The 15,370-nt window shown below is 41.0% G+C and overlaps 1 protein-coding gene across 2 annotated transcripts in view; it reads right to left on the bottom strand.

Moving 5' to 3' along the window:
• Positions 1-367: 367 nt before the first annotated feature.
• The window catches only part of CACNB1 (calcium voltage-gated channel auxiliary subunit beta 1), a 111,803-nt gene continuing 96,800 nt past the window's right edge, over positions 368-15,370 (bottom strand). For both annotated transcript variants that reach the window (XM_073572542.1, XM_073572541.1), the window contains exons 13-14: positions 15,181-15,366; positions 368-8,134 (exon numbers count right to left, since the gene is read on the bottom strand). In XM_073572542.1, the coding sequence (XP_073428643.1) occupies positions 7,715-8,134; positions 15,181-15,366 (606 nt within the window). In that variant the 3' untranslated portion in view covers positions 368-7,714. The remainder of the gene's footprint in view (positions 8,135-15,180; positions 15,367-15,370) is intronic.

Here is a 15,370-nt window from a genome sequence, read left to right on the forward strand (position 1 = left end):
TAGTAGGCGTACTACTATATTACCAAATACTTTCAATTAGAATTGTAGTATAGTTTTTCTGATTCACTATGTCTCTTTCTTCATGAGTACACATTGCAGGACCTTAGGTATCCATGGTTACAACCACTATTAGCTATATCAGTGGTCATAACCATGGATACATAAGGTTCTGCACTGCTTGCACATGAGGAAAGTGACATAGCTAATTAGAAAAACTATACTACATTTTTAATTGGAAGTATTTACTAATATTATTACTATTACACCTACTACATATTGGGATAGGATCTTGGAGATGGGAATCCTCAGCCTCAGCTGGGCTTTAAAGAGGAACTGTCACGTTCCACAAATATTTTTTTTTTACCTGGTGTAAATGCTGCTGTTCTCCTGAACTTGGCATCAGTATTTTCCTGCACTTTTCCATTTCTGACGTATTTCCTTACAAATCTAGTCTTTGTAGCCAACTGGACGTGGTTATGAAGAAGATTCCCAAAGAGAAAACATGAGCACACCCATTTGGCTAAAATGCCTAGATTTACATACATGGAAAAGGAGGCCATATCTCAGGATAGGAGAGGGGCAAGAACAAGATAATAACAATGCCGGATTTACTCCAGGTAAAAAATATATTTTTATAGCAAAACACAGGTTTGCATTAGAACTGATCTGTTACAATGTCCTTGTAAGTATCAATAACTAAACCAGTTTCTGGCTGATCTGGGGACATGCCTTTACTTTACCTTTCTCTCGGTGTGTTTGCTAAATGATTAGCACTTTTGTACTATGGTTATAAATGTCTAAGCTACAGTAATAAGCGAAGATAGAAATGACTCACTACGTAAGTATTGGTAATGCTATTTTTGTTAGCGTAATATGGAAGTTATGTAGGATCACAACACACTTTACATACACCTAACTGTTTCTGTAAGGCAGGATTCACACAATGCAAAAAGGCAGTGTCCAGGTATAACATGGGAGTGATTGGGTATTTCTGCATTTCCACTCCCACAAGGGGGAATGGTAAACTAATGCAGATGCGTTTCTTCACCTGTATCATGACCAGGGTTGCCAACCATCCAGAATTCCTGAACAGTCCGTAAAAATAGGGCACTTTTTCCCCTATCCGTAAAAATTTTTTGATGTGCCTGTGATGTTTTTTTTTAAGCCAGAGAAACTTGTACAGCTTTTTATTACTGTATTTATCACCCTTTTACAGTTTACAGCGAATGCAGCTGATGTCTTCATGGAGGATTTATGCTCTGTAGACATGTATCACTTATAATCGGAATTATTCATTATGGTCATCTAATGTGTCCATAAAAAAAGTTGGCTGTCGAGTTTCTCAAGAAATCACAAAGTTGGCAACCCTGATCATGGCCACAAATTTCTCAGACTGCTGGTCCAATCACCCAAACTACATCCTGTTAGATGTGGTGACCTGGCAGTTGGGTCTGGTTTTGCGGTCGTAATACAGCATAACTTTTTTTTTTTTTTCCCTTTCATGGCTGGAGACATTAGAGTTTGGTGGCATTTCTAATATGTTAATAGTAATGTTTACTGACACTTCAGACTGGTGTACGAGGAACAGTTCTCCTTACATGTCTTGTCTTAGTAAATACGTGTAGTTAAAAAAACAAATTTTGGGGCATTTTCCTTAAAGCACTGCATTATGTTGTTACTCAGTTATTTTATTTGGGAGTGTATTACGATAATAAATCGATATCTGGACATTACCATTGTCCTTGTGAATTTGTTATGTGCCTCCACATTCTGCCAGTCTAACCAGCACAGAGAATATCAAACTATGAAGAGACGAGGAAAGGTCTTTCCCAGTTGTCAGTTTATTCAATGATTTTCAGGAGGCAAATCAGAAAGACGTCTCAATGTAGAGCTCAAAGATAAGATGACCTAGCAGTGTTATTTCATTGAAATTGTAAGTATCTACTAAGACAGACATTTCAATGCCACTAAGCATTCCTCTGTTGAAGATGCTCTTATTAGGAAAAACTCATGTAGCTTAGACATGCTGTCAAAGAATCACTTGGTATAATTTTACCAATTAAACAGCCCAACAAGGGTGAAAGTGGGCACTCACTAGTCATTGATACCCATCCTAGCTGAACATGCCTGTCCTGAAGGCTTGTCCTGGTGAAAGAGTCCATCCTACCCACTATTGTCACCTTCCTGCTTTACCTAGGCAGGAACAAGGTAGTAAATTAGCAAATTAATTTACAGTAGCTGAAAAAAAGAGAGAATTGTTCATTATCCTGGTTATGGTCTGATGTCTGTGAGACACAAACACATGTGAAATCTTCGGGCAATTTACCAGCTGTGTATAATCTGCAAGTAGTGGTACTAGGAAAAGCACCTCAATTATTTTTTGTGGGAATTAAAGAAAACTAGAGACAAAAGGGAAATATTACTGAAGCTTCCTGTAGAGTTTCCCAAAAGACTTTGCCTGGTAAATCGTTGAAGAATTTCTGGAATGAAACAGTTGCAGTAAATGGTTCCTTAGATGTGTGTATAAATACATACATGCACTTTACCAGATGTGCTATGGATGTCCTTGCCATAAAAAAGACAAACACAAGGTTGCTAGTGTGTGTGTGTGTGTGGAGGTATGTGTATATATGTATATACATACATATATCTCTATAGTGTGTGTGTATATATATATATATATATATATATATATATGTATACACTGTACAGTGTAAATCGAGCAAAGCTTGTGAGTGAGCTACTATAGAATGAGGTTTGAACTTTCCATAGTAAACATCCTGCTTAACATCTTTTCTTAGGTTGATAAACTCTTTGCCAGAGGGTTGTCTAACTACAGACATCGTTGGCATCACCAGGATATGCCACCAATTGTCAGGGGTCTGACTGTAATCCTGATAGTCATGGGCTGTCTGTGAGGAGGAAAGAATGTGGAATGGCTGTTAGTGCTGCTGCCTCTTTGTCAAGAATCACAGTGTTATGCCACCAGTGTCTGACAAGACAATCCATTTTAAGACATAAGATTTAAAATGCTCACATACACCTAAGGAAGATGCATTACAATTGCTCGTGTAAGAACAGTAAGAAATATCACTTGCACATTGATAATGATGGACTAATTTTTGTGTGATTTTTTGCCCCAAGTAACACTTTAACCTATAAATATTAAAGGGTACCTGACAGCAGGATTTACCCTGTAATGTGTTAGGGGTGGGGTATCAGCTTTCTAATCAGTGCAAGTCTGTGACCTTAGTGTAGCAGGGGCCTTAAGGCCCCGTCACACTAAGCGAGATCGCTAGCGAGATCGCTTAAGCGTCACCGATTTGATGACGCAACAGCGACATAGTCAGCGATGTCGCTATGTGTGACATGATGCAGCGGCGATATGGCCCCCGCCGCGATGTCGCTGATCATGCTCAAACGTCCTGGGCCGTTTTTTGATCGTTGGCGTCCCGCTGGTGCGCCTGAATCGCTGAGTTTGACACCCATAATAAACGACGAGCGACCTTGTTTGTGACCCATATCTCTGCGGCGCAGGCGGGACTAGGTTGAATCGTTAAAACACTACATGCTCCCAACGGCCGCCGAGGTCGTTATACAGATCGCTGCTGCGTCGTTTAGGAGATCTGCCTGTTTGGCAGCTAACTAGCGACCATGTAACGACGCACAAACGATCTTTGCCAGGTCGCGTCGTTGTCGTGATCGCTGGTGCGTCGCTTAGTGTGACGGGGCCTTTAGGGCGCACTTATACTGTACTCAGGAATTGACCCTTCCTAGAAACAGGTAAACAACTAGCAAAGTGCCCATTTGTCAAGTAAAATTATTTTTTAATCTTACTTAAAAATAATCATTCTCAGCTGCACCTCATCCTGTGTAAACAGGACATGTGCTGCCGAAAAGAATGGCAGCTCATACTGACAGATCAAATGCACTGCAAGCATGGTTGGCCTATCTAAACAGGCTATTAAACGACCATTGATAGCTGATCAGTGGTCATTTTCCACCACAGGTCATGTCCTGTAGATAAAGCAGTCTTGTCTACAGTACAAATTTTTCTTCCTGTTCTCGATGAGGATTGTGCATATCATGAGTTTTTCAATAAAGAAACAGAAACTGCACAACTATCAAACATAAAAAGGAAAGAGAAAATGAAAGCAGCATACACAGCACATGGATGCCTGCCATACAGACATACTGTTGGTCACCAGTAAATTGTTTATAGACAGAAATGGGGAATTCCACCTTAGTCCTCATTCAGATCCAAACACTGATGAACAAGTGTGTACCTTTTTGCATATGAGAAAAATCCTGGGCGTCTGAATGAGGTCTCAGATTGAAAGTACGTTTATATAGAACTTGAATTAACCGTTATTCTCATGATCATTGATGATGATCGCTGAAGATGAAACAACCCATTTAATCATTTTCCCCTTACCTAGGGGTCTGTACACATTCACACTTGGGACAGTCAATTATTTTGTTGTAGATATGAGATTGTCTTGCATTAAAAGGGAGTTTATCAGGTTAAAATTATGTTAAGAAGTAAGCACTTTTCAATGTAGGGAAGCATTCTCTGAAAGAAGCATAGGTGTAGTTTCAAGAAAACAATTTTTGAATTAACATGCAAGTTGGATGCTCGGTGCATCCATGAGTGGTCCTCAGCACCAATCGCGGTCACAGACAGAAGGGGACACCTGTGCAAGAACAGTACATGGACCCTTTGCCGTCAAATAAGTCATCAAAATGTACAATTCCTCCTGCTTTAGAGGTAGAAGTGTCCCCCTTACGTTCTGCGCCCCTGTGCGGCAGCACAGATTGCCCCAATATGTCCACCCCTGCTCAGCACCCATCCATCAGTCAATTTGGGACCCCAGCTTCTCTCCCTGCTGTATTAATTGCCAATCTTGGTGTCATTTTCACCAGCTGTCAATCAATAAAGTAGGAGGAGGAGCTAATGAACCTCATTTGCATATTGCTTCAAAGATCATTGTAATTGAAAGCTGCTGTACATGGAGATGTGCTTACTTCATAATGTAATTTTGCACGGACGACTCTCTTTAAGGAAATGAGGGCCCAGCAGGTGACGTCCACAATCCCTGTCTTCTCACCACAGAGACAGCAGCACCCAGCATATAAGATGTTAACAATCATTACAAGCCCCCTAAGAGCCAACAAGGTCTCCACAGATTTAAAGTACAGTCTATAGGTCTGCAGGTGAGAACACAAGCACCATAGAGATAGAAAAAACTCCCCGTTTTCTTTTAGGTGATGCATCAGGAGCTAATTTAGTGCTGATTACAGGTGAAACAGGTTGAGCTGCACTCTCAGCTATGGGGGATTTCAGCCTTATGTTTGAGCTGCACTCTCAGCTATGGGGGGTTTTGGCCTTAAGTTTGAGCTGCACTCTCAGCTATGGGGGATTTCGGCCTTAAGTTGACTTGTGAAAGCAAAATAAGCCTTGTAATCAGGGGAATTTTCTGCTTTCAGTTTTGTCACTTTATGTTCTGTGTGGCACTATCCATAACACAGACATAGCACGTGTACATACTCCCATACAAAACGGGTCACACTTGAGTGGCACAGAACACACATCGGGACCCTCAGGGGTCACCAACGAGGTCCATATAATGCAACTTCTTCTTTACTACTTTAGACATCTTTACTTTTGGCACTAGGGAAATGGGCAAATTGTTCCCTCTACATTTGTACACGGTGATTTATATGGTTTCCACCACTATGATGTCAGTACAGTATATGATACAGGAAAGGTATATATCTTTGTACCGTGTTAGCCAGTAGATAGAAAAATATTCAGAATTGAGAGTCCTCAGTGGCTGATACCTTTTAATGGCTAACTGAAAAGATGGTAACACATTGCAAGCTTTCCAGACTACTCTGTGCTGTGTTGTGTATAAATATGTGATTCTTCAGATTTCGTGTTATTCTATGCCTGATGAAGAGACCCGAGTAGTCTCGAAAGCTTGCAATTTGTTACCATGTTTTCAGTTAGCCATTAAAAGGTATCAACCACTGAGGACTCTCAATTCTGAATATTTTTCAGTACAGTATATGAACATCGTAAGATAGGGTTTGGGAAGCTGAGCTGTAACCAGCCTCCTCCTGGATGCTCCACTGACAATACATGGAAAGCATGGCATAGAGATGGAGAAAGGGAGGAAGATCCAGATTTCTGGAACTGTCTTAGAATCGAAAAATATGGAACATGACAAAGCAAAAGGCAGGCAAAGATATTACTATATGCAGGCACAATGTATACTGGCATTTGCTAACGCTTTACATCCCGGTTTTACAAGAGAGCAAAGGAGGGTTAACATATTAGTTTTAGGTCAGTGATTCATTGCAAAGTGTGATGTAGACCCCTTTAGGCATTGAGGGGGTTAATACATTCAGGCTCTCTTCACTCCAGAAAATACATTTATGGCACATGGTGTGTGAAATTCCCAACCTACAGACTCCCCCACAGTTGTCAGGCTAGGATTGGCCTCAATGCACATTCCAGTGGGGGGGTAAAGACGTGATTGGGAGCATCAAGTCCAACGATCTGAGGATGTGGAAGTCTTCTTCTTATTCTTCTCTCTGTAAAGCTGGGAGTGGAGGAGTCAGTGCAATGAGAGGCAGGACAGTGGGGATGAAAATAGGAAGCCATACTGTCATTCGAAGAAGTGGTTAAAAAGATTGCCAGTGCAAGGCTGGGGACAGAAGGCAGTGTTAAGTGCGGTGAGGGTGTCAGAAGGCAGTGTTGGCACAGTTCATGAGATGGCAGTGTTTCAGTGGGTGCCAGGGGTGAGAAAGTGAGATTTATAGGAGTGATTTGGGAAGCGGCAGTGGGTGCAGTGTATCGGTAAGGTCATTGGGTCATATATATGGTAAGTCATATATAACCGACAGTTTCCTGCTTAGTTACTCCTAGATTATATAAGGTCTACTGTACACGGGTAATCTTCTATAGATCAGACATTTTTATGGTGAACTAAAATAATAAAGATAACAGTGGCAAATCCAGCACATAGGCCCAGATATAGCTAAAAAGTTGCTTCAATGGTTGGGATGGGACTGTGAGGCACTAAACAATAAGTGCCTATAGATTTTATCAGTAAAAATTCATATAATTCAAGTGTTGCATTTTGGATTAAGAGTGAATTTTAGAGTCTGAATAAACTATGTAATAAATAAGGTTAGTATACTTTTTTAATTTATGGGAATACTACATAGGTGCCGTCCATGAATTCAGCATCATCCTATGTCATAACGTAAAGTAATTTATCAAACCAACAATGAAATATGGGATCTAGCTATGGGACATGAAATCATCTGTTTCCTATCACAGACTAGGGGCAGTGGTCATATTCTGCTGTGTCCAGGAAAGGATTAGGGCCAAGGCAGTGTTAATCCGGTGCAGGTACCATGTACACCAGCTGCTGTGTGGGCCCCGAGATGCAAGAAGAAGGAAACGAACAATGTGTGCCAGTGACTGAGACTTTGGGGACTGTGGGGTTATACATTGCTGAGCTGTGAGGCCTGTAGTGATGGTGATGAAATTATGAGGAATGTAAGAAAAGTGTGTGTTCTTAAAGGTGTTCTGGAAGGAGCACTGTTTGTTTGGAGGAAGGCTGTACACTACAGACCTGACGTACCGTAGAGGTCCTTGATGCCCTCTCATTCTAATTCCAGGCCTGGTTCTGGGCAGTCCCCATTAGCGAATACATACATCTCTCCCCCAGCTGTCTAGCTGAACCCTGTTCCTGCCTTCACCTTCATGCCAGTACTGCTCTCTTCCCTTTCCTTGTGGTCTTGGAGACTCCCTCCTCCTCAGATGCTGCATATTCTCCTGATCTGGACCCATTTCTTCCCAGGATCCCTGATGCTGAAGCCGCCCATGTTCCCCACCATGACTTTTGGGCTCTGGATCCTCATATGGGTCAGTCTCTATGTCCATGCAGGAGTCTCCTGGCTCTGTGTATGCTGAGTCCCGGCTGCCCTGTGTCTCAGACTCCAAAGTGTCGTTTCGGGAAAGGACTCTTGAGCCCGTCTGACCCCTCCGGAGTTGATCCTCGTACACACCTGTTCGGTCATTTAATTCTGATCTCAGCTCTCCGTGAACCAAATATGGACCCTGGTTAGTAATACAAGCAAGACATGTAGAGACAGAAACATATAGGTTATTGTCATGCACACACAAAGCAGGTTTGTTAGGCAACAGGGTAATAAATTATTTCAGGAACAGTGAGACTATATAACGGTGTTCTCAGACATTAATACGGATGACTTCACGCTAGGATTAATTAGTCAGGCTCTTGGCACCCACACCGATCAGTTTATTAAACATGCGGCAGAAATCGCACAGATCTGTACATTGAGTAGTGGCCGTGAACAGTATTACAAGCTGGCAGTACCACTCATGGCCACTACACAAGTATGGAGCTGTGCCTCTTATTTTGTGTGTAGCACCTTTAATCAGCTGATCAATGCTGGGTTTTAGACCCTTTCTGATCTGATATTGGTGACCTAGCCTAAAGAAAAGTCATCAATTTTAAAGCAATGGAACACCCCTTACAAATTGTAACAAAAAGGAAATATTAGAAAATCAGTTCAAGAGGTTAGTTATACAACATCAATTGCATATTATATTTGGAAATTTCGTTAATTTAAAAGTAAAGGGTAATACAAGACAGCCAAAAGTTAGGCTATTTTTTTTTTTCTTAAATGCATGTATTTTGGGTTGAAAATAATTTTTTGTAATTATGTTTTCTTAAAATGTTGCACTATTTGGCTTTTAAGGCTGTTTTTTCGTGTTCATTGCTGGTTGTAGAATAAGATTAACCAAGAATCTATCATTGAGCTCATTCTGTCAGGAAATTTGTAACACTTACGGTATCTGTCTCCTCTCAGCTAATTTATTATTACTAACTACATCAAAGGAGAACCAAACTTTGATGTGACCATAAATTGTCTGAGAGAAGCTTAGCAAAAGACAAAAAGAGTTATAAATTGTCTGTCAGATTGAGCTCACAGACAGATTCTCAGTTAACTCGTTATACAGCCAACAATAGACAGAGCAACACAGAGTCTATAGAAAACAATCAGTGCAAAATTTTCATGGAGCATTACTTCAAAAATATTTAGCCTAAAGTATATGCACTGAATTAAAAAATATATGTTGCTCCCAAAAGGTGTGCATATTCTTTAAAGCATGAGAGTCAACCCATAATGTGGTTACACAGATTAGCTGGACTACAGTGCACGAGACCTAGTCAGGCAGTGATAATCTCCTGCTGATAAAACACTATATTGAAACTATAGCACACAGCCTAATAGGTGACATATCCCTGCATTCAGGCTCTCTTGCTCTGTATATTATGCTGGTCTTCAATTAAACCGCAACAACCTGCTGACAGATTCCCTTTAATAAAGACCTCTAACAAGCTATATTAGAGCTGATCTCTAAGAACCAATTCCTTACTGGGCGCAAACATACAGGGGGTGCAGAAGTAGGCATATAGTTTAAATATTATTTGAATTATAATGACGATATCAACTACATGTTTTTTAATTTAATATACTTAATCTTTCATAACTGCCCAAAAGAAAAAGTTGACCTGAGTAAGGTCTGGTAAGGTTTCATCTACATATCCTCTTATGATAATAAAAAAAATTTGAATCACTGTATACCTACATATGCACGTCCCTATATATCACCTCTGGCTCCTAGCCAGTCACACAAATAATTGCTAGCCAGACATACACATGTAAATCAGAATGCCTATATACAACAAATCCAGAGCCAGTAGCACACATCAGACGTAATCCATAGCCAGATATATACAGTACATTAGAATTTATTCATGGTCAGACACATAAATAAACCTGAAAGAGATTCTAGCCATGAGCATTCACAGGAAAATCAGATCTGATTTTTTGCTGTCTGTGTCTGTATAGGTATATGACAACAATCGAGCCAATCACAGATTAGATCCAGTCATCCAGATTTAATCACCATTTCAGTCACCATGGACCTAGTATAGACCACACCATAGACAGCCAGTGACACATCTGCACCATTTCTAACCCAACAATTTGGTGCGTTTTATAACATCCACTGCCACCACATATCCATGTATATTCAAATTGACTCTTCAGATAGGAAGCATTCCTTCCATTAGGATACATTCACTCTTAGACCTCAGCCAGAGGACTCTCATCCAGCCACATCATAGTCTTGTTTTGCACTGATGAGGTGCAAACACCCCAAAACACGTGTCAACAAATTGAGTGTTTGATTTGGTTTTTATCATGTGGCAAGGCTTGTTAAAGGGTCGATGTTGACTTTTTATGATTGCTACTTCCAATAGGTCGTACCAGAGTTCAAGTTACCTTTTTCTCTGAAGAGGCAATTTGCATATTTAATTTTCCAGAGGAGCATTGCATGGCTTATAAGTCTCCTCACGCCAGCAGGCACTACTCAAGAAGAGACGTTACATTAGGTATCTATGTATAACATGGGCTTTTAAATTAGTGATCCCAGATATTTTGGGGGTATTAGTACAGGACTTTATTCATCAGAAGTACCACCAAGCCAACCTGAAAGTAATGTGCCTAGTTATCCAGTAACAATTGTGCATGAATTCCTAGCCAGTCTCTCATGCTTGTCAATGTGCAGCGCCCGTCATAATTACCTGTACATTAGGTAAGACTAAGGTAACACGGTATTATTAAGAAAGGTGACAACAGATGGAAGCAGAAGACACGGGTGTCCGTGCTACATAACCTCTTCATTGCAGCTTCACAACATTTCTCATGACTGACTCCAATAAAATATGCAATATTTATTATCACTGACACCAAAGGAATAAGGTTTTATACATTCCTATGTATTGTTTTGGTAACACACTACCAGATGGTAAATGATGACCTGAAAAGAAAACTAACACGTACACGAGACATGGAGCGATGTGTAACATTCACAGATATATGTTAAAGTTCCTTGAATACGCTATTATTTTGCGAAGAAGGAATCATCTGCATAGAAAGGTATGACAATTCTATTATTCCTCCTCAGTTCTCAGAACGATACCGCCTACGGGCGCTGAATTGCTTATATCATCTTATGTCTTCTATCAATCAAAGGTTTCACAGGAAACAATGACTGAAAACGTTGCATTTATTTTAGCTGATTGTTACTGTTTCCACTTCACCTCAGCAATTTACAGCAGCCTAGACATAAACATGCATGACGGGGAATCCTAGCGTGCATGCGTCCCAACTTTCATGGAAACAATCTCGTTTGACCCTTTTGCATGTACTGATTATTGGCCAAATGAAGGTTTCGTTCTCCGTCATTGCCCAATGTAAACAAGCACAGCACTCAGCTGATAAAAGAGCAATGATTGGATGATGCAAGAAGAAACTTTGCCCATGCAAAAGGACCCGTAAAAGGGAACTTGTCACCTAAAAAAACCCACAATGTATCTGCAGATACAACAGTAATCTGCAGGTAAATTGCATGTGAATCCTGTGTAGAAGACATACCGGAGGAGTCAATGCAAGAAAATGAAGGTCTTTGTTTTCTCCCTGCAGCCGCTCCCTTCCAGTCGTTGGGGCAGTGAAGGGGGCTGTATCAGTCACCACTCAATGTACAGTTAATGAGCTGTAATCACTCCCCGGCACATTGATTGACAGCCTGCTCTGCACACACACACTGACAGGCTGTCAAGTGTGTGTGTGCGGCTTGGTGTAGCACGGACCCAGCAGACCATCAACCATCCTGCAGGACCTGAAAGACGGAGGACCTGCAGTGACATCAGCATCAGGGGACGTTCCACGTGACCGGTTAACCTCCGAACTTGGAAGCCGGGACAACGAGTGGTGCACAATAAGCACCGCAGGCTCTGCAAACATGGTTATGCCGGCAGCATAACCATGGCAGGTTAGTGTACTTTGCTCTTAACCTCCTCCACTTGACCACTGGGTATCACACCAGGAGCGCCCCCCTCCTCTCTCCTATTTTGTTTCTGTAATCAGTCCCTGGCGCACTGATTGACAGCCTGCTCTGCACACACACACTGACAAGCTGTCAATAAGTGTGTCAAAGAGTGATTACAGGGTGTAAGCTATATACTGAGCGATGACTGTAACATTTCCCTGCACTGCCCCAATGACTGTAAGTGAACGGCTGCAGGGAGAATAAAACTTCATTTTCTCACTGTAGTCAATTACCCAGTTTGCCGGCTACATAGAAGATTACCGCTATATATACAGCTTAATGGTAATTTTTTGGTGGTGACAGGTTCCCTTATGGCTGAAAGAATATCTCCATGTTTGCTACTTTTGTTTATTGCTCTAATGTACCATGAATAAAATATTGAGGAAACCTTACAAATAGTTTTCCTTAAAAATATCCTGTTTTGTCTACAGGCCCCATGCAGAGCAATGTGCTTCCATGGTTACAGACTATAAACAAGCCCTGAGTTATACAATCCTACAGTCATTTTGCATTAATTCCCTCCATCTATCTCTAATGTTTTGCTAACATATTGAAGGGGGTTTTCCAGAACTTTTATACTAATGACCTATCTTTATGCTGTCTTGTTTATATCAGATTGTTACTGTTTAGTGGCCTCTCTCAAGTGCTGCAGAAGTCACTAGACAGAGTACAAAGCTGCTCGGTGGGGATGTGGGTTATTGACCCCCAATGATCTACAAAGGATAAGTCAGTAATGTAAATGCACTAGAAATGACCACAGGATCAGACTACACAAGTGTTACTATGCATTGGAACTGTTTACAGAAAGGCATTTTTATGAAGTGAAAATTAGAAGGATAAGCTGGCACCCACCGTCCCTTAAACACGTGGTGCCGACTCTCTCATCTGAACTACATTTTTATAAAGTGGCTATATTTTTTAGATCCGATATATCCAATCAATTTTTATTAAAATGTAGGTTTTTACAAAATTTGGTTTGTGTTAAACCAAATATCAAAATAATAGCTTTCACAAGGCTGCCCATTTACTTATTTATTGAACTTTTTCATATATTGGCAAATGTTATATGATATAATCAATTATCTTATATTTTCAGGTTTAAATGCCCCTTAATTGAATCTGTTGGCAGTTTCACTCTGCCAAATCCATAAAGGGTCTCCCATTACAGAAAGTCATATTTTTCACACTCTGAGACGAAGGCCCCGATTTCCAAGCCGGTCTTGATGAGGGCGAATGTTGGAGTCAGAAGCTACTGATTCATTAAGAGGAGCACGCCTCTTAATGAATCAGGAGCATCTGCCAAATGGCGGGCACCTCCTAGTGACCTGCCACAAATCTTATTCCAGTCAGTAAGGTATAAGGTACGCCACAGCTCATCATAAATAAGACTAGCTGTGGTGCTGTGTCCCCCTCCCCCAAAACTGGCGTGAAAACACCAACAGTCACAAAATGTTTGCGCAACTCCGCGTTGCGCATATTTTTTTGAGGCTTTTCAAAGCCTTTTACTCCACAATTCTGGTGTAAGTGCTTTGAGGACATAGATTTAAATAGAGCCAGGCACAGGGATAAGAGTCTGTTAGGAGGTTCCTCGGAGAGAAGAAGGACGAAGAAGACAATCTTCTTCTCCCAGTGTCCCAGTGGCCGGCTCAACTTTAAAACTACAGTGTGTTGTCTGAAGCGCTACAATAAAACACAGGTCTCTGTAACAAGAAAGCCTGCCAGGATTCCATGCTTCCTGTGCCATGTGTGGCCTGAAATCCTGACAAACTTCAAAGTCACAGACCGATAACAGATTTACTTTCAAAGAAAAGCAAGACAGTAAGAATATAACTACTTCGCATACCCTGCATTCATGGGCAGCACAATGGCTAAGGGGAACATCTGCCCTTGGTTGGATGGTGGCCATGTTTGCATGGGTTTCCTCCACGTACTCCAGTTCCCTTCCCACACTTTAATTTGCAATTTAGAGTGTGAGCCCCAATGATAGATATAAGTCATGACAATCTCACACAGCAATATGTTGATTTGATAGAAATAAATAATAATAATGACCTATTACATTCGTATGATTCCTAGGATCTGTAATGCAATGGGAGCTTACAGCTCCAGAGCACATGCACCATGACTTTCTCTTTGGATTATCTGCTGGACAATTTACATCACCCATGCTATGATACTGTCCAACATCTTTTTAGGTCTATAGTAAAATCAATATATCTTCAGATTTTATTGGACAGAAGATTGCACAGCACTTGTGTGACCCTAAACTTCTACCTCCTGCTGCCTAATCGTTGTCATCTATGACAATCAGACTTTTATGCCAAGAGAGTGCCCGACCCATTTACTTAAGTTATGAGGCACGTGTGGATTTAATGAAAGCATGCAAAACTAAAGCGTGGAGTAACCAACATAAAAAAGACAAGAACAGAATAAAAGCAAAATGAAAAAAAAAAAAGAAAATTAAATAATCAAGAACATGGAACAAATGAAAATGGACCAAGTACAAGCACCGCCCATGACAGTTGATGTGTTGTTACCCAGATGGTGCTGCACATGTTCGCAGTCGATGTCAGATATGGGGTAGGGACTGATGTCAGGCACTGCGGTTTAACACTAGCTTAAAAGATAAGGGTTCGGAACAGAAGCAGGAAGTTCCCCATCGGTAAACAGTCATTGTCAGCAACCACCATACCATGCTATATAATGCATTTAGAGAAAAACATCAGCAGATGTTTGGCCATTACTGAAATAGGGACATTTCTCCTATTAATATGTAAATTCTCCTCAATATCTTAAATATCTGCCATTGTCAGTTTCATAAACTACATAATTAGAAATAAGCTTAAACTCTATATACTCTATATATTTGGCTTCATTTATTATTAGGTAGGCATTGCTTGCAATGTGTTCTGTAAACAGCTTGCCTATTTGTTCATTAGCCACCAGGAGGAAAGCTAATGGCTTGGATGTTGCCCCCTCTAACAAAGGAGATAACTGTCTCCTTATATATTAGGTATATAGCTGTCAGGGCAGTAAGTGAAGATATATTGTGCTGGTCTCTCCGACATATCTGTTCCCCTAAACTACACAGCATGTTCATCCATTCTAGTGCCTGACCCCTTTTCCCCTCGACTTCCCCACAATCCCATGTTCTGTTTTAGCGAGGTGAGGACTTGCACCTGCAGATTGGAGACGGGTGCAGGGCTGGATGCCAGGGCTGCTGTGGCAAGTGTGCGGTTGAGCAGCGGATTGGGTGGGTTAATGCTCGGAGGATGAGTTGCTTTCCAGTAGGCTTCTAAGTATTCTGCTAGGTGCTCACAGGCATCCTCCAGCTGGTTCTCATCCAGAATGATATCGAACATTTCCTGT

This window comes from Dendrobates tinctorius, unplaced genomic scaffold, assembly GCF_039654945.1.
Source record: "Dendrobates tinctorius isolate UK_male_01 unplaced genomic scaffold, ASM3965494v1 ptg000032l, whole genome shotgun sequence".
In the NCBI taxonomy this organism is placed as follows: domain Eukaryota; kingdom Metazoa; phylum Chordata; class Amphibia; order Anura; family Dendrobatidae; genus Dendrobates; species Dendrobates tinctorius.